The 24,193-nt window shown below is 37.7% G+C and overlaps 1 protein-coding gene and 1 non-coding gene across 4 annotated transcripts in view; both read left to right on the forward strand.

Moving 5' to 3' along the window:
* LOC117992986 (torso-like protein) overlaps nt 1-24,193 on the forward strand; it is a 69,336-nt gene that overhangs the window by 34,012 nt on the left and 11,131 nt on the right. For all 3 annotated transcript variants that reach the window (XM_069506266.1, XM_034980731.2, XM_034980730.2), the window contains exons 2-3: nt 13,791-13,909; nt 16,961-17,185. In XM_069506266.1, the coding sequence (XP_069362367.1) occupies nt 13,809-13,909; nt 16,961-17,185 (326 nt within the window). In that variant the 5' untranslated portion in view covers nt 13,791-13,808. The remainder of the gene's footprint in view (nt 1-13,790; nt 13,910-16,960; nt 17,186-24,193) is intronic.
* TRNAD-GUC (transfer RNA aspartic acid (anticodon GUC)) lies at nt 13,613-13,684 on the forward strand. Its single transcript has one exon. It is a non-coding gene; the product is annotated as a tRNA-Asp (tRNA).

Raw genomic sequence — 24,193 nt, forward strand, 5'->3', positions numbered from 1 at the left:
AATATAACAAGTCAATAGTCTAATAAAATAAAGTTAAGTTGCACAATCCCAAAGCATATTTCTACAATAGCGAACACGTGAGTCCAACCGGTTTCTCTTGGAAGCCATTAGCCGTGGAAAATTGATACAGCGTATAAATGGTTGAATATAACCACAGATCATAACTATAATTAATGATTCCATGAGGCCAAGGTTGTGTCAAGAACAAGTTCATTAAAAAAAATCGGTCGAAGATGGGTCTGACCTTGGATGGTTTTGACTTTTGAGTCTCGACTCTTGACTAATAGGGCTTGAATTTTGGACTTTTTTTCAGTTTGAGTTGACTTCCGATACTAAGCGTTTCAATTCCGGAGTTTTGGAAGCTTTATTGAAAAAAAATCGATGGACATACTTACATATAAAAAAACGGGCCGAATTGAGAACATCTTCCTTTTTGGAAGTCGGTTAAAAAGAAGCCACTAGCGGCTAGCCGCGGAAAATTGAAGCAGCATATTATAAATGGTTGAATATAACCACAGATCATAACTATATCTTGCTATCTTCCAAAGCCACCATGATCCAAACAAACATTTATCCCAGTGTTGGGGGCAATACGCAGAGAAACTTTCAGCTTTTATGAAATAATGAAGTTCTGGCACGCGCTGGCTCTTAGGCCATTACATAACCGCTGAAAACTTTTATTAAAATCTAAAAATCGAAACTTCAGTTATGTTCACGACAACTCAGGTTTTACAAACGAATCTGAATTCATCATCATCATCATTATCATCACTATCAACCGATTGACATCCACTGCTCGACAGTGCTTTACTTACGTCTATACCTATATATAAAAGGAAAAGGTGACTGACTGACTGACTGATCTATCAACGCACAGCTCTATGACGTAGGCATCCGCTAAGAAAGGATTTTTCAAAATTTAGCCCCTAAAGAGGTAAAATAGGGGTTTGAAATTTATATGAAAGTCTATTCTATATATCTATTGGTTTTGAAGTCAGAATCGTGAAATTGTGTATTTACACTATACATTATTATAAACTTAGAAAACGTGTATCATGGTTTTTGAAAAATTTAGCCCCTAAGTAGAAAAATAAGGGGTTTGAAATTTGTATGAAAGTCTGTCAGTTAAAAAAGGGGTAAAATATGGGTTCGAAATTTGTGTAGTCCATGCAAACGAAGTCGCGGGCATAAGCTAGTTATTAAATAAGTAGATAGCATAAATACTGATCCGCTAGGGACCTAGGTAATCCTAGAATAACGAGTTGGAGCTAGCTCACTACTCTCCGCATTAGGGCTACGATATACAGGACATCGACTATCATGGCTGGCCATTGACCTCCAACTACAGTTATGGTCCAAGTAAACATAACACATAACATACAACAGTACGCGACAGGTCGAGATGGCAATCGGGGAGGGAACGCCCCGCACACTCGCACAACCCATCATAAGCATATTTTTCTAATCACAGCCAACATTGTTTTCACTATACTTAGGTATGCAAAAAGTAGCTTGACATTTTGAAGTTTACTCAAAGGTATAATCATGGACCTATGGAACGTATGATTAATATAATTACAATGGGGCCTCGAATACAATCCCTATTTAAAGACCTCACCAGTGACCTGAGGGCTTAGCTCATGATGTGGCTGACATTTTGGAAATATAAACCAACTTTGTTCTACTACTAAGGGCCTAGGCATAAGTAAGTTTACGACATATTGCAAATAAAACATCTGACTGACGCTAGAGATCAACGAACGTTGCGTGAGTATAGGCTACTCGGAGTCAATGCCACGTCGCGTCGTAGGGAGGGTTTTGACCCGAGTTTTGCACGCTAAACATTGCGGGTTTGAAAAATACTAAATCACTAAAAACTACAAAATGAGGCAAATGGTTATTGGTATTGGATTGTATTTAGGTAGTATAACAATAACGCTAATAAGTTTTTGCTAGCGTTCTGGTTAGACCCTGTATAATATCTAAATGGGATTATGGCAAGGGACCTGACTGGATTGACGCTGGTTCCCTGGGAACGGGGCGGGCGCTAATGTAGGACACAACTTGCGTTGACACTTGACACATTGGCCCGCTGTCATATCAGGGAGACAGCATTAAGACAAGCGGCGCAAGGTGGCGCAAGTATGCGTCTCTTATCGAGAGTTACATTTTTGTTCCGTTTGTCGTGGAGACCCTGGGGCCATGTAGTCTTAGGGTTAAAAAAATGACGAGACATTTCACCGCGTTTAATAGCCTCATCTGGTGACAGAAGGGCTGGCTCATTTTTTTCGCAACGGATCAGCCTGGCTGTCCAGCGCGGCAATGCAGCCAGTATTCTTGGCACCATTCCACGCGTGCTTGATTAGTATTACTATTAATTACTATTAATTAGATAAGGCTAGCTTAATTTTGTTCTAAACTAGCTTATGCCAGCGACTTCGTCTGCGTGGACTAAACAGATTTGGAACCCTCTTAGAGGATTTTTCTGATTTTTAAAAATCCTTTATTAGCGGATGTCTACGTCCCATAATAGCTAATCTATCTGCATGCCAAATTTCAGCCCGATCCATCCTGTAGATTGCGCTGTACAGTCAATCACCTTTTCCTTTTATAATATTTAGATAATTTATACGGATATTCAAATAATCGCAAGTACCTATTATACAAATTACAATTTTTTCCGCATACCTACTGCAAGGCATACCTACTATGTCAATCATTGCATAAATATATATTTATTTATTTAATAACGTAGGTATGTTGATAAGTCAAAATCGATTAACTTAATAACTTGTAAGCCTATTCTAAGTATTATAATTCAACATAGCTAGAATAGACTAAACATTTAAAATAATCGCACAACTTTGTTGTTTTTCCTGAAAACATAATGGACTAAGAGCCACGGCGTGCCAGACCTTCGTTATTTTATATAAACTGAAAGTTTCTCTGCAAATAGTCACCAACACAGGAAGGAACGATCAGCGACTATGAAGTCCATAGATAACATAGGTAATAAAGGTGTAAAAAAATCTTACGTCAAAGTATAAAGTCTAATTTTTTTATATTTTCTTCGGAATAGTATTAGAAATCACGTCATGCATTGCCAGACACTTAGTATCGTGGCAACCGTGACACGAATACGCAGAGAAATTTTCAGCTTTTATAAAAAAACATAGGTCTGGCACGCGCTAGCTCTCTCTCTATAATAGTAACTTGATCACATGCCACATGTGTAGATAAATCGATATACACATTCGATAAGAGAATATGTCTGTTTATTTACCCATTGTAAAGTAATGTACTAAGGTAAGGCATTAGTCCCACCGACGGCGATGACATGATGACGATGAAATATTAATAAGTTATTTTTCTTCCACTTGCTCGTAATTGACTACTTTACTGAAGAAAGGTTTTCACTACAGAGGCCTGCTATCGGGTCTTTACTGGCCGCACGCCAACAATATCCAAGAGGACTGTAATGGAAATTGCTGGACAGTTTCATACTGATGACGAGGTTCTTTATGGTGTAGACTAAAATAAATTGAGTTTTTTTAGGTAGGTACACGATTTTATTAATATTCTGACATATATTAGACTCGCCTCGGCCTTCCAATATAGTACTCTGCCAGTAATCGCTATATTTCAGGCCTGGAATATAATGTACTATTATCATTGGTATGGCCGGTGTGGCAATACAATATTGCAAGGCATATCTACATACTTACTCATGTAGCATGGTATTTTTATGTGTAATCGAATCTTGCTTATCATAATCTTGCACTGTCAGTAGGCACTAGGCACCATCCGAGGAATTTAAGGCTGGGATACATAATACCTGGAAAATTCATTTGTGGGAATCCATTTGTGGGATTGGGTATAACCTTTTATATAACAAAATTCCGAAATCTATTTTAGATTTGCCTTTACACAAGTTTAAAAAATCTATTATCTCTATATATTAAAATGAATCGCTGAATGTGTTGCTGATCGCAAATCTCGAGAACAGCAGAACCGATTTCGCTAATTCTTTTTTCATAATATTCCTTGAAGTAAGGGGACGGTTTTTACAGAGAGAAAATTTCCTGAAAAAGAATCGACTGTTAGGCGGTACGAAGTTCGCCGGGGCAGCTAGTTATTAATAAAAACTGCCGTACCCACCGCTTTCATCTTAGACTGCATCATCACTTACCACCAGGTGAGATTGCAGTCACGGGCTAACTTGTACCTGAATAAATAAATAAAATCCTACTAATATTATAAAGTGTATTTGTTTGTTGGATTGTCCTTCAATTACGCCGCAAATCAAAGAGCTTCTAAGAGATTTTTAAAAATCTAAGTCCACACCGTGGAAGTCATGGGTATCTGAATAATATTAGGTAGGTGTGTTTGTTTGTTAGTTTGTCCTTCAATCCGTTACCTCCTACCTAGCGGTTTCATCGTGTGGGGCCATGCCTTTATATTAATATGCGTGGGTGTCATGTTTGTCCGTTTATTGTTGCAATTATTTGGTCTTAGCATAATATTAAATCTTAATAATAATCTAACACTGAATCATTTATGAGGAATATAATAATATTTTTATGGAGATCAATTAACTAAGTCGATAGTCGATAAAATTAAAACAATAATTTAAGCACCATATTATGTGATTTAGCATCGATAATAGGTTTAAAAACTATCTGACCGTCTGTTTGTTCGGGCTGACCCGATTTTGATGGGAATTTCGCAGACCGGTAGATGATCACGCAAGGTTAGGATCATGATTAGGTTTTTATAATATACCTAAAAAAAAGAAACAAAGGGTTCCTAAGTGGGTTTAAAAAACCTGAAAAATCCACGTGGATGAAGGTGCGAGGAAAATCTAGGACTCACGCAATATGCGCCTAAGTACCTACCTATATAGAGTGTAGGGTTTAACCAGAACGCTAGCAAAACTTAGTGTTATTGTTAATTCTAATTCTGTAGTCCATGATCTAAACACAATCCAATACCAAAAACCATTTTGCCTCATTTTGTAGTTTTAGTGATTTAGTATTTTTTAAATCCGCACTGAATAGCGTGCAAAACTGGGGTCAATGCCCCAGCAACGACGCGGCATTGACTCCGAGTGGCCTACTTACGCAACTTATGTTGACGTCAGTCAGATGTTTTATTTGCAATATATCGTAAACTTTTACAATCATAGGATTTTTAATTTATTTTTTTGCGTTTTTTTTTAGTGGTTTTATCAGTAGGTAATCAGTACCACCTGTCTTCGTTTTTGCTAGCGTTATCGTTACACTCTGTATAGTTTCCGATTGGCAATTACCATAGTAAACTTATGCATAATTAGGGTTCCGTACCTCAAAAGGAAAAACGGAACCCTTATAGGATCACTTTGTTGTCTGTCTGTCTGTCTTTCTGTCGGTCTGTCAAGAAACCTACAGGGTACTTCCCGTTGACCTAGAATCATGAAATTTGGCAGGTAGGTAGGTCTTATAGCAGACATTCGGGGGAAAATCTGAAAACCGGGAATTTGTGATTACATCACATAAAAAAAATTAAATTGCGGTCATGAACTAATTTTCAATTTTCGAAGTAAGAGAACTATATCAAATGGGGTGTCATATGAAAGGGCTTTACATGTCCATTCTAAAACAGATTTTTATTTATTTTTATCCATCATAGTTTTTGAATTATCGTGCAAAATGTCGAAAAAATACGACTGTAGTACGGAACCCTCGTTGCGCGAGCCTGACTCGCACTTGGCCGGTTTTTTTGTAAGCAACGTAGCTTTATAATAAGCCGGATTGTATGCCGTTAGGTATGATACTTGTTCTGATTCACAGATCAAATGGCAATCAGTCACACCGACGTGATAACCTTTTATCTTTAAGATTGGGTTTGGTTATTCCCACATGACCCAATTTGTCTAAAAGTTTTTCCTTGTAGCTTAGGATTTCTTATGGCTTGCTGAAACCTTATAGATAAGCATAATGTATTGATCTAATGGATTTTTAGGGTTCCGTACCTCAAAAGGCAAAAAGAAACCCTTAAAAGATCACTTCGTTGTCTGTCTGCCCGTCTATCCGTCTGTCTGTCAAGAAAACCTATAGGGTACTTTCCGTTGACCTAGAATCATGAAATTTAGCAGGTAAGTAGGCTTATAGCACAAGTAAAGGAAAAAATCCGAAAACTGTGAATTTGTGGTTACATCACACAATACAATAATTAAAATGTGTTTCATTTTTCAATGTACCTTAGATAACTATACCAAGTAGGGTATCATATGAAAGGGCTTTAAATACATTCTAAAAAATTCTAAAAAATCGGCAGCCTTGAAAGACCTAATCCACTTGGAAGACAGATGGCATCAAACGAGTCGCAGGGAGCTGCTGGATTTAGGCGGCACAAGACCGTGGCTTGTGTTAGTCCACAGACTATGTGAAGCAATGAACATCTAGATGCCGGTTGACGATGATGATGATTATAAAGTCATATTCAGTGCCTACTGCCTACTCCATGCCCGTGAATTAGGTATAGGTACAAGGTATTTAAAATGACTTTTCCTAACTTCTTATGATTTTCTTAGATTTTTCCAGTTTTGTTTGAAACTTTCATAGAGTCAGCAGCCTATCTTTAGGAATACTTATAGGTAGGTAGGTACATGAATGAATATTTATCCAATTTTGTAGGTTAATTGGCGCAATTATTTTTAACTCGTAAAAGACTGATGTTTATAAACGGTTCAATTAGACGTTCAACTAATGCACCGAGTAGGGATATTCCTTATGTGATGTACCGTTAGCAAAAATATTCAAAATTTAAAATTTGCGCGCTTATATTTTAACTATTATAACTTATATTTTCCATTTCATCCTGTTCCTGTAAAAATATGTAGATATTATTAAAAAGTAGGTAGGTAAGTATGCATAAAATTTATTGGGCACGATGTTTCAATTAGGATGAATAAAAATAAAATAAAATAAAAATAAAAATCTTTTTTATTCGTATAAACTTTTACAAGTACTTACGAATAGTCGGATGCATCTACCACTGGTTCGGAATGCCTTTCCTGAACGCCTTTTCCTTTGATGAATCACTAGCTGATCCCCGCGGCTTCGCCCGCGTAGATTTAGGTTTTTAAAGATCCCGTATAGCCTATGTCACTCAGGAATAATGTAGCTTTCTACTGGTGAAAGAATTTTTAAAATCGGTTTAGTAGTTCTAAAGATTACCCCCTACAAACAAACTTAACGACATTACCTCTTTATATAATATAATGTAGCTTTCGAATGGTGAAAGAATTTTTAAAATCGGTCCAGTAGTTTTTGAGCCTATTCAGTACAAACAAACAAACAAACAAACAAACAAACAAACAAACAAACAAACAAACAAAGTTTTCCTCTTTATAATATTAGTGTAGACAACGGGCCGTGCAGCAGAAATCGTAATATTTTAATTTCGCCATAACTTCAAAACCAAACGTCCAATTTTAATCATTCAAAGACCAAATATTATCTCCATAAACTGTTCTTAGTGATGAAATCATTTATTTTGATAAGGATTAATAGCATGAGTAAAATAAACGCGTTTAAATGTAGTCCAAAAAAAATTCAAGATTTTTAAATAAAAAAATGGTTGCTGTGCCACACTCGACATAGATGGGTATAGTGTGTCGCGGACTTTTTTGTAGATATTTATAAGATCTACAATTAATTAGAACATTTTATGGTTCTATCTTTTATAGTTTAGGCAGCGTACGCAAAATAAGTAACTTTTCTGGTTGATTTTTTACACCTTGTGTCCGAAAAACCCAAATATCTTACGGAACCCTATTTTTTTCCAAAATAAAATATAGCCTATGTTACTCGTGGATAATGTAGCTTTCGAATGGTGAAAGAATTTTTAAAATCGGTCCAGTAGTTTTTGAGCCTATTCAGTACAAACAAACAAACAAACAAACAAACAAACAAACAAACAAACAAACAAAGTTTTCCTCTTTATAATATTAGTGTAGATAAACTCTATGATTAACATAAGAATTGCAATATTATGTTCTATCTGAAAAAAAACCTTTATTTTTTGCAATTATTGTACAGCTACTGGACTACAACAAATAATAAATTTTCGAAATTTTTAATGTTACGGACTTTCATAGTGTCACAAATCTAGATTCATGCCGCTATTGCGGAACTGCTAGCTGTTAGTGCAACAGTAGACAGAAATAAAACGTGACTAATTAGTAATTACCTATTTTGTAACTTAGGCTGAGGAGTGTCATCTGAATTAAACATTTTATACTTAGCTTCTTATAAAAATAACGTGAAAAAAGTTTTATTATTTTCACGGGTTTGTTCATCAATTTTAGGACTTCCAATCTATTCTATTCTATTCTATTCTATTCTATTCTATATTAAATGAAGGCCGTTGCTTGACGAGACCATCCTCAGATTAATAATTAGAATAGAATAGAATATAATAGAATAGAATATATTTTATTCAAGTAGACTTATTACAAGTGCTTTTGAATCGTTAACTAGTTTAATTTACCACTGGTTCGGAATGCCGTTCCTACCGAGAAGAACCAGCAAGAAACTCGGCGGTTGCTCTTTTCAAGTGATCAATTTACAATATTATTATACCTTACTGTACAAGTAATTGCAGCCCCGTGCATTTCTGGAACGAGTCAAATCTTTAAAAAAATTAATCTGAGAGATCATCCTTATGTGGTTGACATCCAATCTACTTCCACGAAAGCTTTTTGTTCCACATTTCTGATATAAAACGCTAAGGTTCGGAACGCCCGCGCCCTTTCAGTGTATATGTACCTATGTCCATTGTCCGTGTCTGTCTGAGATGTTACGCGCTAAAGTAGAATAGTACAAACTAGAAATGCGTTAAAAAGCACCTCAGCCTCGTACTTACTCGTAACTAAATATTTAATCAAAACTATAAAAACAAGCTTTTTGCTATCGCTACATCAGATGCGCTTTGTTTTCATAAACACTCTTAACGCGGCATGCAAACGTATGTGTATATTTACAGTTTAAATATAGATTTAACTGGTAAGGGATGGTAAGTGGTACCACCTGAGCTGGTTGCATAAAAAGTTGTTTAAAAATAGCTTTTGTTAAGAGGTCATACGTGTACCTAATACTTAATTAGGTACTTGGTTCCTAATAAGAATTGATTAAATATTTAGTTACAGTAATGTGCATTTAGAATGACATTTTGGATTTGTAGAGCGTTCTCTCTGACACTCGTACCTATATGACGTTTTGTCGGTCTCAATGACAGGGACAATGCTCTACAAATCTGTTAGTAGTTAGTACTGTATTCTGTGCTAGCGAGTCCAACTCGGTTCAAGGAATTATAATACAACTAGCTTATGCTCGCGACTTCTTTCGCGTGGACTACACAAATTTCAAACCCCTATTTCACTCCCTTGGGGGTTAAATTATCAAAAATACTTTCTTAGCGGATGCCTACGTCATAATAGCTGCATGCCAAATTTCAGCCCGATCCGTCCAGTAGCTTGAGCTGTGCGTTGATAGATCAGTCAGTCAGTCACCTTTTCCTTTTATATATTTAGATTTAGACTAGCTGATAGACGTGGATTTAGGTTTTTTTTTTAATTCAGAGGGAACTATTTCGACCGCGACGGACACTCAGGCGCAGCTGTTATGCCAAATTCGTTATCGTTAGATTGTTTGTATTGTTAAATATTCCACGCAGCAATTGTAATTTGAATGTACTAATTAATCCTAATATCTGAAGTGCAATCAACCCTCAAGCCTCGGGTCGGGAACCCGCACTCGAAGTGATGCAAGCCAACCGTTACCAAAATACCTGCGTCAAGTGGTTCTAACAATTAGTTTGATTGCCATTGTACCTAATAAAGCTTGACCGTTCTTGGATTTGTGATTATCTACGGCAGAAATATAATTTATTGCCTACCTATAGTCCGCGACAGGTCAAGATGGCAATCGAGGTATGAGGCGGGGAGACGCCCCGCACACCCGCACGTCTCGCACGCTCGTCTGCACCGGGTTAGCGCGGGGGCTGCGCAGGTGTGCAGGGCGTTTAAACTCCGATTGCTATCTCAACCTGTCGCGTACTAAAAACCTATTTTCCTAACAGTAAATATATTGGACCACCGCGAAAGACACTCATGCGCAGCTGTTATGCTAAAATAGATACATGTATTATTGTATTGTTAAATATTCCACGCAGAAGTTGTAATTTGAATGTACTAATTGATCCCAATAGGCAATATCTGAAGTTGTAATCAAGCCTCAAACGTCGGGTCGGGAACCCGCACTCAAAGTGATGCAAGCCAACCGTTACCAAAATACCTGCGTCAAGTGTTTCGAACAATAATAATTACTTTGATTGCCATTGTAATTACTTTGGCTGTTCTTGGATTATCTATAGAAGGAATCGAATTTATAATATTTACTAGCTGATGCCCGCGACTTCGTACGCGTGGATTTAAGTTTTTAAAAATCCCGTGGGAACTCTTTGATTTTCCGGGATTAAAAGTAGCCAATGTCGCTCTCCAGATCTTGAACGATACCCATGCAAAAAATTACGTCGACCAGTTGCTCCATTGCGACGTGATTGAAGGACTATCCAACAAACCAATAAACGAACAAACAAACACACTTTCGCACTTATAATAGGGGTAGTGATTTAAGTAGGTACCTAGGTATGATTTCGATAAAATCATTATTAGGTATAGGTATATCCATACTTCCATACTAATATTATAAATGCGAGTGTGCCTGTCTGTCTGTGTCCTGCTAGCTTTTCACGGCTCAACCTTTCAACCGATTTTGATGAAATTTGGTACAAAGATATGCATCCCGGGGAAGGACATAGGCTACTTTTTATCCCGTAAGTTCCCATCAGGATTTTTAAAAACCTAAATCCAGAACACATCAAACAATCCACAACCATATCCCCCGCGCTAATCCGGTGCGGGTGAGCGCGTGTGACGGGCGGGTGCCCGTACCCCGATTGCCATCTCAACATGTCGCGGACTAAATATATACCTATCATCATCACCACCATCATCATCATCATCATCATCATCATCATCATCATCATCATCATCACCATCATCATCATCCTCATCATCATCATAATCATCATCATCATCATCACCATCATCATCATCATCATCATCATCATCAACCGATAGACGTCCACTGCTGGACATAGGTCTCTTGTAGGGACTTCCACACGCCACGGTATTGCGCCGCCTGAATCCATAAGTATAATACACCTACTTTTAGCATAAGTTAGCTATTAAGATGCGCAATAATTGGTTATCGCGCGATCAGATGCAGTAAAGTGAATTATCACTTGAACTAGCCAACCCTTGACCCGGTTCGCTAAATTGAGCCAATTGTATTCTAAAAATTGCATTTGACCGTAATTCATAAAGACGACACGCTATGTGAACACGAATGACAGTACCTAGGTATAATTATTTTTATCTAATTTATTTTAATATACCTATTTAATTTAATTTTTAAGTTTGTCTAACTTAAGCAGGTAGGTAGGTGTATACCTCTCTTGACCACCAGGCTATCATTCCTGGTATAGACGCTGCGATTTCCGGTGTCACTGGGAGGTTATAAAAAATTTTAGCACATTGGGAGACCAACGTCTATCAGTTAGTTCTTCGAACTACCTACCTATGTGCCCATAGTGCCCTGCCCATGTTGAGTTCTATGTATGTGGATTATTCTGGTTCTTTTACTGATCTCCTCGTTTAATTAATTCCCTAATAAATACATTGCTACTCATTATTATTATTATCTAAAATTATCTTAATTTTTAAAACTAACTAAATTAAATCAAGTTGAAATAAAAAAGCACAAGTCTTGAAATACTACTAGCGCCATCTTTTATCACGTTACAGAGAGTTGGTTTCACATTTCTGTCGCAATGGCGTCTGGCTGATTTAGTGCTACTGAGCTTCGATAAAATATTATTAGTTCAAATTACATGAATAATAATCGAAGGTTTTGTTTACCTACTTTTTTTTTTTTTTTTTTTTTTTTTTTAATACAATAAAACTTAAAGCTAGCCTTATCTAATTACTATATAAATCATGACCGCGTGGAATGGTGCCAAGAATACTGGCTGCATTTCCGCGCTGGACAGCTAGGCTGATCCGCTGCGCAAAAAATGAGCCAGCCCTTCTGTCACCAGTTGAGGCTATTAATCGCGGTGAAATGTCTCGTAAAAAATTTTTAGCACTAAGACTCCATGGCCCCAGGGTCTCCACGGCAAACGGCACAAAAATGTAACTCTCTATAAGAGAGGCATACTTGCGCCGCTTGCCGTTTTCAGCTGTTTCTGCTGCGGCTCCCGGTCTTGATGCTGTCTTCCTGATATGACACGGGGCCAATGTGTCAACGCAAGTTGCGTCCCACATTAGCGCCCGTCCCCGTTCCCAGGGAACCAGCGTCAATCCATCAGGTCTCTTGCCATCATCCCGACTAATCCCTGCCGGCTCAATGAGCGCAGGAATATTTATGGTGGCAAGAGCTCTTTTAATTGTATCGTTAAGAGAGCCATGCCTAAACAGCCTACCGGAGCTCCTTTGGCAAGAGAGTCCGTGGATTCCAAATTTATCAACCTCTTTTCCACACGGACATCTGTGCTGATGGCACAGTGGTGTTCCCAATCTGAGACCTAGAGCCACACGAAAACTTTCGTTATCTAAAAGTGTGCCGAGATTTTTTGATGGCAAGGCATGCAGCCAATACCCAGATTCCTTTTCGGATAGTGCTAGAAGCCTGGCACGATCTCTGTCACTTGTAAGATTTTGAACCAAATTCGTATGTGTCAGTTGAACCAATGGCAAATCCCAAAGTTTTTGTGTAGTACGTTCCTTCGGGATGTCGACATTGGGACATCTGACCTTCCAACTCTCTAGGGCCTCTGTGGCATAGGTCAATGATGAATTGGATTTGAGAATTTGAGAGCTAAGCTCTTTTATACTATGCACAGAGGACAGAAAAGCCGGAAGAGCTACACTGGAAATTTTCCTCACGCCGATGCCACCGTACTTGACCGGTAAAGTTGCTTGGTTCCAGGAGTGCTCATCAAAAGTTAAATTTAGAATTTGTTCTAGTGTACTTTTAAGGGTGGCATCCATGTTATCGAGTAGTCCATGAAATTTCCAAATTGGGCTCGCGCGGAGAATGTAAATTAATTTAGGTACAAAAAGGCAATATTTTAGGATCGAAAATGCAATGTGAGAATTTAGAGTGCCCAATTTGTCGGTATTAGCCGAAAATGTTCTGACTTTTTGATCCAAGAGTGGTTGTATGGATTCATTATAAAGAGGAGCACCGAGAAGGCAAAGTGAACGTTTATCAAGTATTTTAATATTAGGTTTTGTGGAAGATTAAATTAAATGCTTAAAAAATAATGCAGCCTAATTTTTTTACAACTTAGTCTTTCTTATTGCTAAATGAGATAATATTGATGAGTTTTTAATTTTTTTATCTAGTCCAAAGATCATAATATTAATTTTATTATTTTGTTATTAATTTATGTACTAGTAATTTAGTTCTACGTAATGTATAGAAAATTCAGATTTGTTGCTACATCCTCGGTAGTATAGTGGTAAGTATCCCCGCCTGTCACGCGGGAGACCGGGGTTCGATTCCCCGCCGGGGAGAAATTTTTCTTTTTACTATTTTTTAAAATTCAGTATTAATTTATTATTTTAATTTTAAATACCATATCAAACAAATGACTTATTTTTGTATTATTTTTTGTTGCAGTGGTGAAGAGTCGGTGTGATGGTGCGGGCGGCAGTGCTTCTGCTGGCGGTAGCACTGTGCCGCGCCGCCACACTCGACTCCGAGCTGGGCGTCGGCAAGTCCATTAACATATTCATGAGGTAGGTTCATCATCATCATCATCAGCCTGTGGACGTCCACTGTTGGACATTGGCCTTCCCTAAAGAGCGCCACCACACCCTGTCCTCAGCCTTCCTCATCTAGCCACTTCCCGCCAGCCTCTTTATATCGTCGGTCCATCGTGCTGGAGGGCGTACCACACTACGCTTGCTTAAACGCGGTCTCCAATCAAGGGCTTTCCGGAGGTAGGTTCAGGGACATAAAAATATGTTCCACTAGATGCGGCGTACAACGTCATACACCAACGAACATCGGTGTCAGGACTCCCTGCCAATCGGCATCCATTTTAGACGCAGTCCGGTCCGTGAGGTAGGTTGTTCCCGTTGAGTCAGAGGCCCATAACACTGACACAACAGGAAACAAATTCCTGGTGACACAGGAGGAATTTTATTTTCCCTATGAGTCACATTCAGTGTAACAGTGTGACTGAACGTGAAAAATAATCTCTTGGATTCATACTGTGATACTGATAATAACGCCATTATTTTCCGTGATTCACAACATTTTTAATGGAGAACACGACCGGAGAAAGACCCGACGCAGGACTTTGAAACAGCCAACTTCCCAACTCCGGATTAGTACTGATGATTTCCTATTAAAAAACAATACCTAAATATGTTTGGCCCGAACGCGGGAAAGGACCTCGTCATCTGCAGTCGAACATTCGTCCATTAGACAAACGAGGCAGACCCGAGAAATATACAATGAAGCCCCTATAGTACGCGACAGGTTGGCATGGCAATTGGGGTGGGGACGCCCCGCACACCCGCACAGCCCCCGCGCTATCACGGTGTGGGACAGCACAGGTGACGTGCGGATGTGCGCGGCGTTCCCCTGCCTCATACTCCTATCGCCATCTTGACCTGTCGCGGACAATGCACAATGAAAATTTGAACACAAGATTGGAATTCGTAAGACGATTCACTACTTCCGCCATAAAGTCTTGCGTGTCGTTTGCTGTGGACCGTTCAACCACCTGGGAATTTATATAAGTCTTTGTCAACCTGTAGGTACCTTCACTACTTGCTACAGTGATATGAATGATATTGTACTACTATGATAAGTCAATGACTTGCTAGAAAAGACTTAGGTAGGCATAGATATCAAATGGTTTGTTGTGGGCTCTTCTCAGACCTGGGCGCATTTTGAACCTTCGTAGCTCAAGTTTTAAGTTTATGTTATTAAATTATCACCACATCTAACAAATCCAACAACTGACAATCAAAAAGTGTACAATAGTATAGTCCGCACCAACTAAATAGCCATTCTTGAAGTGAAGCCCGCTCGCCGCGCCACACTCTGCGTTCACCATCTGCATTAGTGTGAGTGCTACACTCGTGCACAGCACACGAGCGCGTGGAACAATACCTGCGCAAGCTCGCACTTGCATCGTAGGCCAGACGCGATTATTTAACTGCCGGGAACTATACCTACTTTGAATAAATGGTCAAGTGCAAGTTGGTCTCGCATACGCAGGGTTCGATAACATCGTACATCATATATTATATACTTTTTTAATTTACATGGCGGCCATTTTGATTTTTTTATTATTTGGTGTTATAGCGGCAACAGCAATACACACTGTGAAAATTTTAACTCTCTATCTACTATGCTCTCTAGTCTCTACCTGTTACCACATGGTGTCGTCCTAGTGAAATATTGGCCTAAGTGTTGGTTTAGCTGAATTAAAGTTTAAAGGCAATACAAGGTCACACGTGTCATTTCTGAATTAAATAAATGAAACATAAATAAAAAATTTGCGCCATTAGATAAAACCATGCAATTTACGCGAACAACGCCATGTAAGGTTGCAGTAACATTTCAAACACATGCAATTCAAACAATGAATGCAATATAATTCATATTTCATAGCAATTATAGTATTACCATGTTCGTTTGGTAAACACTATAGGTACATTGCATACCGATGACCTATCGAGGACCGACTAGATACATGAACACTGCACTTTGTTAGAATAAATGGCAAATAGGGTTGTCAACTTGTCAATTTGAAATACTTAATATAAATTACAAAGAAATTTTTACCACTGCCCAATTTTTGGTTTGGTTTTTGGTTGTTCTGTATCGTTGATAGACCACATTTCTGTGGGTTTTTTTTAAATTTTCTTTGGGTCTTGAGATGTTGGCCAAGTTGGCCAACTAGGTACACTAGCTGGACAGACGACCTCAAACGAGGCACAGGGAGCCACTGGATTTAGTCAGCACAAGAACGTGACGTGTGGTAGTCCCTGCAGTGGACGGCTATCAGTTGTTGATGTTGATGGATATGCAGTAACAGTTAGGCATTTTTTATATACTTTGCTGATTAAAAACCAAAGCAGGAGCGTGACAACCCTATTCTAACAGTGCAATTTCAAGTTTGCCTGGAATGGCACAGGAGACACAACAAAGTCGTATTTCATTAGTGTCCAAGTTGCAATTAATAAATATTTTAACATTATTCAGTGAGCTTGTCGACTGCACATTTTTATTAAGTACATACCAAACCAAAGTATCGTGCAATATATCAGGAAACGATTTAAAAAAACCGATGTGGCAAAAAATATTTTGGAATTTAATCGGTAATTTTCGCGAGGAATTTTATAAGTACCTAGTATTTTATACATTGTATCCTTTTTATGGTCAACCAAAATTAAATCGTGAAAAATGTATCAAGATATTAAATGAAAGCTTAGTGAGCGAGTTGCTAAGCATATTTTATGTCATACTCTATGACAGAAGGTCTAGGTATTGTGAAGATTTCGAAAATATTTATAGCTAGAAACAGTTCATCCGTGGTGGTATCTACTTTCGAACCTACTGCACCTCTGAGTAGCCGATACTCTCTCACTATTAGCTGAAAATGAAATGCATTCTTGCAGAAAGAATACCGTAAAATGCAGCTTTTTCACAATAGAATAGCTGTTTTTTATAATTCTACCACTGTATTCCACGTACTCGCCAGCTTAAAGTCATCCTCACGATTGAATTCTTCGTTATGAATAAAGAATTTATTATTTATCTGTTTCCAGATATGGCTACCTCAGCATATGCATGCGTGTGGTGCCACGCAACGACACAGACGGCTGGGTGTTCCGGGAACCAACAGTCAGCGTTTTCCGTGACGTGGAGCGATTCGTCGTGGCGCCCAAACCGAGGCAGGCGAAGACACTGTTCGATGGAGACTTTCATATGGAGTTCTGCGATAACTTGAAGCAACTACTGCAGGCGTATTTTAGAGATTTTAGCTTTGAAAGGTATGTAACGCCAATCTCTATCCATCCATGACCTAGGGATAGTGATCTTGTTCCGGAAAGCGCATCACAAAAAGCGCAATTCGGTGGAATAGGTGGTTCAAACCCAGGGACGAGGATTCAGTATTTCCATATTACCACATCCAATCCAATTTTCCATCCAATTCTTCATCCATCCATCTATACGGTTGACGTCGACCATCGTTACCTCGACATCAACCTTCGTTACGTCGGCAGTCGACACCGAGCTTCGTTACCTCGACAGTCGACATCGACCATCGTTACCTCGACAGTCGACCTCGAGCTTCGTTCCCTCGACAATCGACATTGTGACGTTGTAAATTTTGAACTACTAACTAGCGTTTCGTTTTTAATAAAAATCAATTTTGTTCAAAGTATGTTGGTGCCACCTAGCATCAAGGTGCAGAACTACGCGTGGGTCGATGTTCAGAGTTCATTCGAGCCACAATAGATGGCGTTTGCTTCGTTGTCAATTGTCGTAAAAATAAAACAAAATAATTAAATAAAACCATAATATCATTTGTTTATTGTTAAGTCATTAACAAAACGGTTCTTATAATATATCCTTAGGTTCCGCAAATATTCAAAAATGAATTGGCTTCATGATCAAACTAAATGAGAGCGGCCACACTCGGGTTGCGTCTGGCAACACCGATGGGTGAGATTTAGAATTTTTCTGGAGTCAACATGTGAAGACGAATTTTTTCGTTCCAGGAAAATCTCACTCTTTTTCGCCCATGGCTTCGCCTGGGAAAATACAATAGTTATAAATTTAGTCATCCTAACGTATTTCAATGTTTCATCAATTATGGTGAGTGAAAAATCAAGTAATGTGGATTCGACAAAATGGCGGTTTGGTTAGAGAAAATCCTAATTTCATGATTTCCCTTTCAGTTCCAGTTATTTTACCTTCCCAAATAAATGAGGATAATGGGTTGTGGGTGGACTCCTGAAAACCATTGGTGGCCAGGAGTTCAATAGGTGAGTTGTGTTTGATCGGGAAAATTCCACGTGTCGAAATTTTCACACAGCACAAATTATAATCTTGTTTTTTCTTTGTTGCAGGGTTTCCGTTTAGTTTCCGTTTTTAGTTTTCGGTTTTCCGTTTTTCGCTTTCGTTTTCCGTATTTATTTCTTTTGCACATTCACGTTGGCAACTTAATTCTATGGATAAGACTTGGTGAAAATCTTTGTAATGAAACATTTCGGTTGTGAAGAATCAAGTTAAATCGAGTTTTGGGAGCTTGGCCGATGCCGTCCAGCTACCTTGCACTCTTCGCACCTACAAGTAAGCAAATGTTTGTATCCTGGAACAGTTTAGTGAACCTTCTTAGTGTATGTGTACAGTAAGAACCCTGTCTTTACTACTGAGCTTTTATTTTGAAACAATTTTATGAATTTTACTGTGTCATTGTCTATTCCATGCCAATGGCATCTTAAATTTAAAACATAGATTTTATGTACTATCTACCTAAGGCATTCTAATGTATCTAAATTAAGTCTTGGCATTAAGCTAGTATAACTAAGCATTATTAGCCATCATTATGTATTAAGCGACCCCGGTAAAAGTTACATTAAAAACAATTTTGCCTAACATCTAGCAAATTTCATTTATAACACCTCATATACATTACAAGGGAGTCGACGGCTAGCTTCTATTCTTTACTAGGTAGATAGATCAAGTAAAGTAAATTATTTTTTTCCTCTAATCTTTGTAAGGTGGTAGATTATTCCGTATCCGGGTATATTTCCATTCCGCCCAATTTACCACCCCTTACAAATGGCGCCCGAACGTTTTTTTATATAGTTATTTCTGTATATTTTGAGAAATTTTGTAAATTTTATGAAATGTACTCCGCTGATTGTACAATTTTCTAAGTAGTGACACATTGCAAAGAGCACTAAGCTGTTTTTATGGTTAACTAACTAAATAATAACTAATAGTTAGAAATTTTGTTTGATAGTTTAAGTAATTTTCTGAGTATAGTCCAACATTGGTTTTTTTTTCTTATTTAATTAACACATTATAAATGGTGCTTATGCCGTTCAATTATGTTATTTGACTTACCTTTGAGGTGTATAAGTGAATGTTTGCCTTCAGTTTAGTAATAAACATTGCTTAACTGAGTTGTTGTTGGGTATTGCTTTCAATAGTAAGTACATCTTATGTTTGAAAATTCCGGTAACTTAGTATAATTAAAGTTTTGAAACGCTATGTGCCGTTAACTAGTTACACACATACATTTATAAATACTAAGAGTTACAACTTGTGAAACTAAATATATAAACTATATTCAGAGATTACATTAAGTTCAAGTATGAAGTTATGAACAATTTTTTTTCAGTGACTTGATACTTCATTATTTTGTTGAAATTTTGTTTAGAGCTGTGTTAAGGTTATGATAAAAGCTACTTCACACACAAAACATGTTAAGTTTAATTGAATGCTGGTAGTTTAAAGTGACATTTAGAAACAGATTTTGTTGTATTTTAGGTTATGTGTTAAAAGTGTAAAGTAACAGTCATCAAACCATTGCACAATCTCTTTGTTTTTTTTAAAGATAATATGCTATTCAGAGTTCATTGCAACTTTGTTGCCTGTTTACTTTTGTAATTGTAAAGGTTGTAACACACTGTGTACTCATAAAGGTGATACTGCACCTTACAATCATTTATTCAATTTTGGGAAGTTTTATTTTGTTATATTTTGTTTACTATAGTAATAATATGTGCTTGTATTATTAACGATATTTTGGAATAGGAACATAATTGATAAAATAGGTTAGGATAGACTTAAGAATATTGTTTTTGTTGTGTATTTTGCTTGTGTATATTTAATAGTTTAAATAACTTCTTTTGTGTTTGTGTTTAACCAATTTGTATAAGGCTAAACATAGACAGTTACACAAGCTCGATATTTTGTTAAATGTGTTTTGACTTAACACAATGGAACAGACTTTTGCCCAGTTTCATTCACTTTTGAAGGACGAATTGTCTTATGAGGTATCCATTCGTTCCGAAACTCCAGCACCTACAGTGCTAGGTTTAAAGAAACAGTTAAAACAATTAATTCAGGAAATTCCTTCTGAATCAATTTTAGAGACGGATTTCACTTCTGAAAGTGAGTTAGGGGTTATTACTAAAAAACTTCAAGACTTAGAAGATTTATTAAAAAAGTGTTCTGACACTAAAGATAGACATGCCCTCTGTAGGTCTAAAGCTTTAGCTTCACATTTGTACTTTAGAATTTTGAGAATACAGTGTTCCGAACTCAGCTTAATAAGTAGGAAGAGTGAATTACATACAAAGTTGCAGAGTTTGATTTCCAGATTAGATGCTGACAATGAGTCGTCTCACGACGAATCACTGGATTCCGAGAGTACCGCCGTTGACTGCACTGGTGATAAAAATGTTGCCAAGTGGAAGTTAAATTTCAACGGACAGGGTGATCCGCGCAGTTTCATCGAACGCGTTGAGGAATATAAAAGATCTTATGGCGTTTCAGATGGAAAATTATTTGTTTCTGCATTTCATCTTTTTACAGGCCGAGCATTGTTATGGTACAGAGGCAACAAATGTCAAGTTTCGTCTTGGTCAGAATTGAAAACTTTATTTTTAGAGGAATTTGATGCAGTAGATTATGACTACAGGTTGCTAGGTGAAATTCGAGCAAGAACACAAGGCTCTGAAGAACCTGTGTCTATCTATTTCGCTGTAATGTTTTGCATGTTTTCAAGGTTGTCAACACCACTTTCCGAAGAACAAAAGTTACAAATTTTATTACATAATATTCGCCCTTTTTACTCAGAACAATTAGCTCTTGTTGACATTAAGTCTGTCGCAATGTTGAAGGAAAAGTGTCGCAAACTAGAGGCTGCGAGGCAGCGTTCCGCCTTATTTTCTGAGCCTACTAACAGTAAGGCAACTTTAAGTTCAGAGTTTGCTTACAAACAAGTGACAAAACAGATAAACACACTTTCAGTCACACCTGCACCTAAGGTTGATACAAGTAAAGGCACTGATTTTACGAAAACAAATAAACAACTATGTTACAAGTGCGGCAAGGGTAACCATTCCTTTAAATTTTGCAGGACAGTTCCGAAATTTATTAGATGTTTTTCGTGTGGACGTCAGAACTTTACAGTAAAGACATGTCCAAGTTGTAGTAAAAAGGCGATTAGTAAACCCGCTCCGGACAAAAATTCAAAAAACTAATTAGTAAGAACTGTGCAGAGACACAAGTAAAGAACTTGGTCATTAACAACAAAACATCCCTTTTACCTGACACAGTTCTGTATTCAGTGGATAAACGAGACTTTAGGCCACATTTAAAGGTTTTTGTTGACGGTTTTGAGATTACAGGTTTACTAGATTCCGGTGCTTGCGCGTCAATTTTGGGTAACCAGGCGCACAAGGTTTTTTTGAGATTCGGTTATAAATTGCATAGCAGTATTGATACCACATTTTCAGTGGCAAATGGAGACAAACTTGATTGCATGGGTTATATGTTTATTCCGATTACTTATAATTCCGTAACTCACATAATAAAATTTTTTGTAGTACCCTCTATAATAGCGGATGTTATTTTTGGCTGTGACTTTTGGAAAACATTTCAGTTAGCCCCTGGCATTTTTGATAATTTAGAATTAATTAAGGCACCTTCTCAATTTTACAATATTTGTGCGATTGATAATGAACAAATTCATACCATCACTTCTTTTGAAAACTTATCATCTCAACAGAAAGAATTAGCCCAATCTGTAGTAAATAAATTTTTAAATATTTCTTCAGAGAAAATTGGATTGGGTAGAACAAAATTAATTGAACATGTTATTGACACCGGTGATGCCTTGCCAATAAAAATAAAGCAATATCCACTTTCTCCCGAAAAGAAGGAAGCTTTAAGCAAAGAGTTAGATAGGATGCTGGAAATGGACGTAGTTACTCCGAGTGAAAGCCCTTGGAATAACCCAGCAATCTTAGTGAAAAAGGCAAATGGAGACTGGAGATTTTGCCTAGATTGCAGGAAATTAAATTCAGTGACAAAGGGGGATTCATACTCAATACCGTACATTCCACAAATTCTAGATAGCTTGAAAGAGGCAAGGTTTTTATCATCGATTGATTTAAGTTCAAGTTTCTGGCAAATTCCGTTAGCTGACGACTCTCAGGAAAAAACCAGTTTTACAGTTCCTGGTAGAGGGTTATTCAAATTTAAAGTCATGCCGTTTGGCCTATGCGGTGCACCAGCACGACAGCAGAGGTTAATGGACCAGTTATTTAATCAAAATTTTTGTAGTGATATTGAAAATGGAATAGTATTTTGTTATATAGATGATATTGTTATTTGTTCTGCTGATTTTGAAACCCATTTAATTTTATTAAACAGAGTTCTGGATAAACTAAAAATGGCTCAACTATCCATAAATTTTGAAAAATGTAATTTTTTTAGAAACTCTTTGAAATATTTAGGGTATATAGTGGATGAATTTGGTTTACGCACAGATCCTGGAAAAGTTGCCGCAGTTTTGAACTTTCCGACCCCAAAAACTGCACAGGAGGTAAAGATTTTCCTAGGCACTTGTTCTTGGTACAGGCGCTTTATTAGGAATTTTTCAACCATCGCTGCACCACTCAATAGACTAACGAGTAAAGGAAAGAACGCACCTAAATTTGAGTGGAGCGAACAGGCAGAGGTAGCATTTAATACATTGAAGAATGCGTTGGTAACCGCACCTGTTCTTGCGGTACCGAATTTTGAAAAAACCATTCAAAATACATTGTGATGCTTCTGCATATGGTGTTGGCGGTATGCTAACGCAAGAAACCGATGGTTGCGATCATCCCATTGCGTATGTCAGTAGGAGCCTAAATAAAAACGAAAGGAATTACAGCGCGACGGAACGCGAGGCTCTAGCTGTGATTTTTGCAGTGGAGAAATTTCAGGCTTATTTTGGTTCCAAGCCAGTCACAATTATCACAGACCATGCATCCCTAAAGTGGTTCTTAAATTTAGAAAATCCCTCAGGACGACTCGCCAGATGGGGTTGTAGATTATCACAGTATAATTTTGTTATCGAACATAGGAAGGGTTGTGATAATGTAGTTCCGGATACCTTGTCGAGACTCATACACGTAGATGTAGTTGGTGATCGTGATGATAACTCTAGTCAACAAGTTTTGGTAGATGACTGGTATGACAAAACATTTAATGGCTGTAAAATCAATCCAGCAAATTTTCCGAATTTTTGTATTTTGAACGATAAACTATATCGTTACAGTAAATGTAAATACCAGCTTCTCAGTGAGTTCGACTGGAAAGAGGTAGTCCACAAGAACGACATCCTTAGAATTATGCAACAAAACCATGCAGATGCAACTGCAGGTCATTTTGGTGTGTTCAAAACTCATCGCAGATTATCCCTCAGATATTTTTGGCGTGGTATGTATAAGGACGTGGTTGAGTACGTTAAGAATTGTGATACTTGCTCTGCGTATAAACACACGACATCAGCCACTCCAGGTCTGCTAGGGAAGCCTAAAGTCTGCGAGAGACCTTTTCAGGTCATTTCGGCTGATTTAGTCGGACCTTTGCCTAGGTCTAAATCAGGATTTACATTTCTTTTTGTGGTAACGTGTTGTTTTTCGAAATATACAATGTTGTTTCCGTTACGGCGTGCCACAGGTGCCGCTGTTGTTAAAGCGCTAGAGAATTTTGTATTTTTGAACCATAGTGTTCCAGAGACTGTGATTGTGGACAATGGGTCCCAATTTACAGGATCTGAATTCCGTAATCTCATTAAGCGTTATAATATTCCGAAATTACACTACACACCACTGTACACTCCGCAAGTTAACCTTGTTGAGAGGTACAATAAGGTTGTTATGACTGCTGTAGCCGCTTTTGTGAAAGATAACCACAGGTCCTGGGACGAAAACCTGTACAAGGTCCAGTTCGCCATAAACAGTGCGGTTAATGAATCCACTGGA

The sequence above is a fragment of the Maniola hyperantus genome, chromosome 22 (genome assembly GCF_902806685.2).
Source record: "Maniola hyperantus chromosome 22, iAphHyp1.2, whole genome shotgun sequence".
In the NCBI taxonomy this organism is placed as follows: Eukaryota; Metazoa; Arthropoda; class Insecta; order Lepidoptera; family Nymphalidae; genus Maniola; species Maniola hyperantus.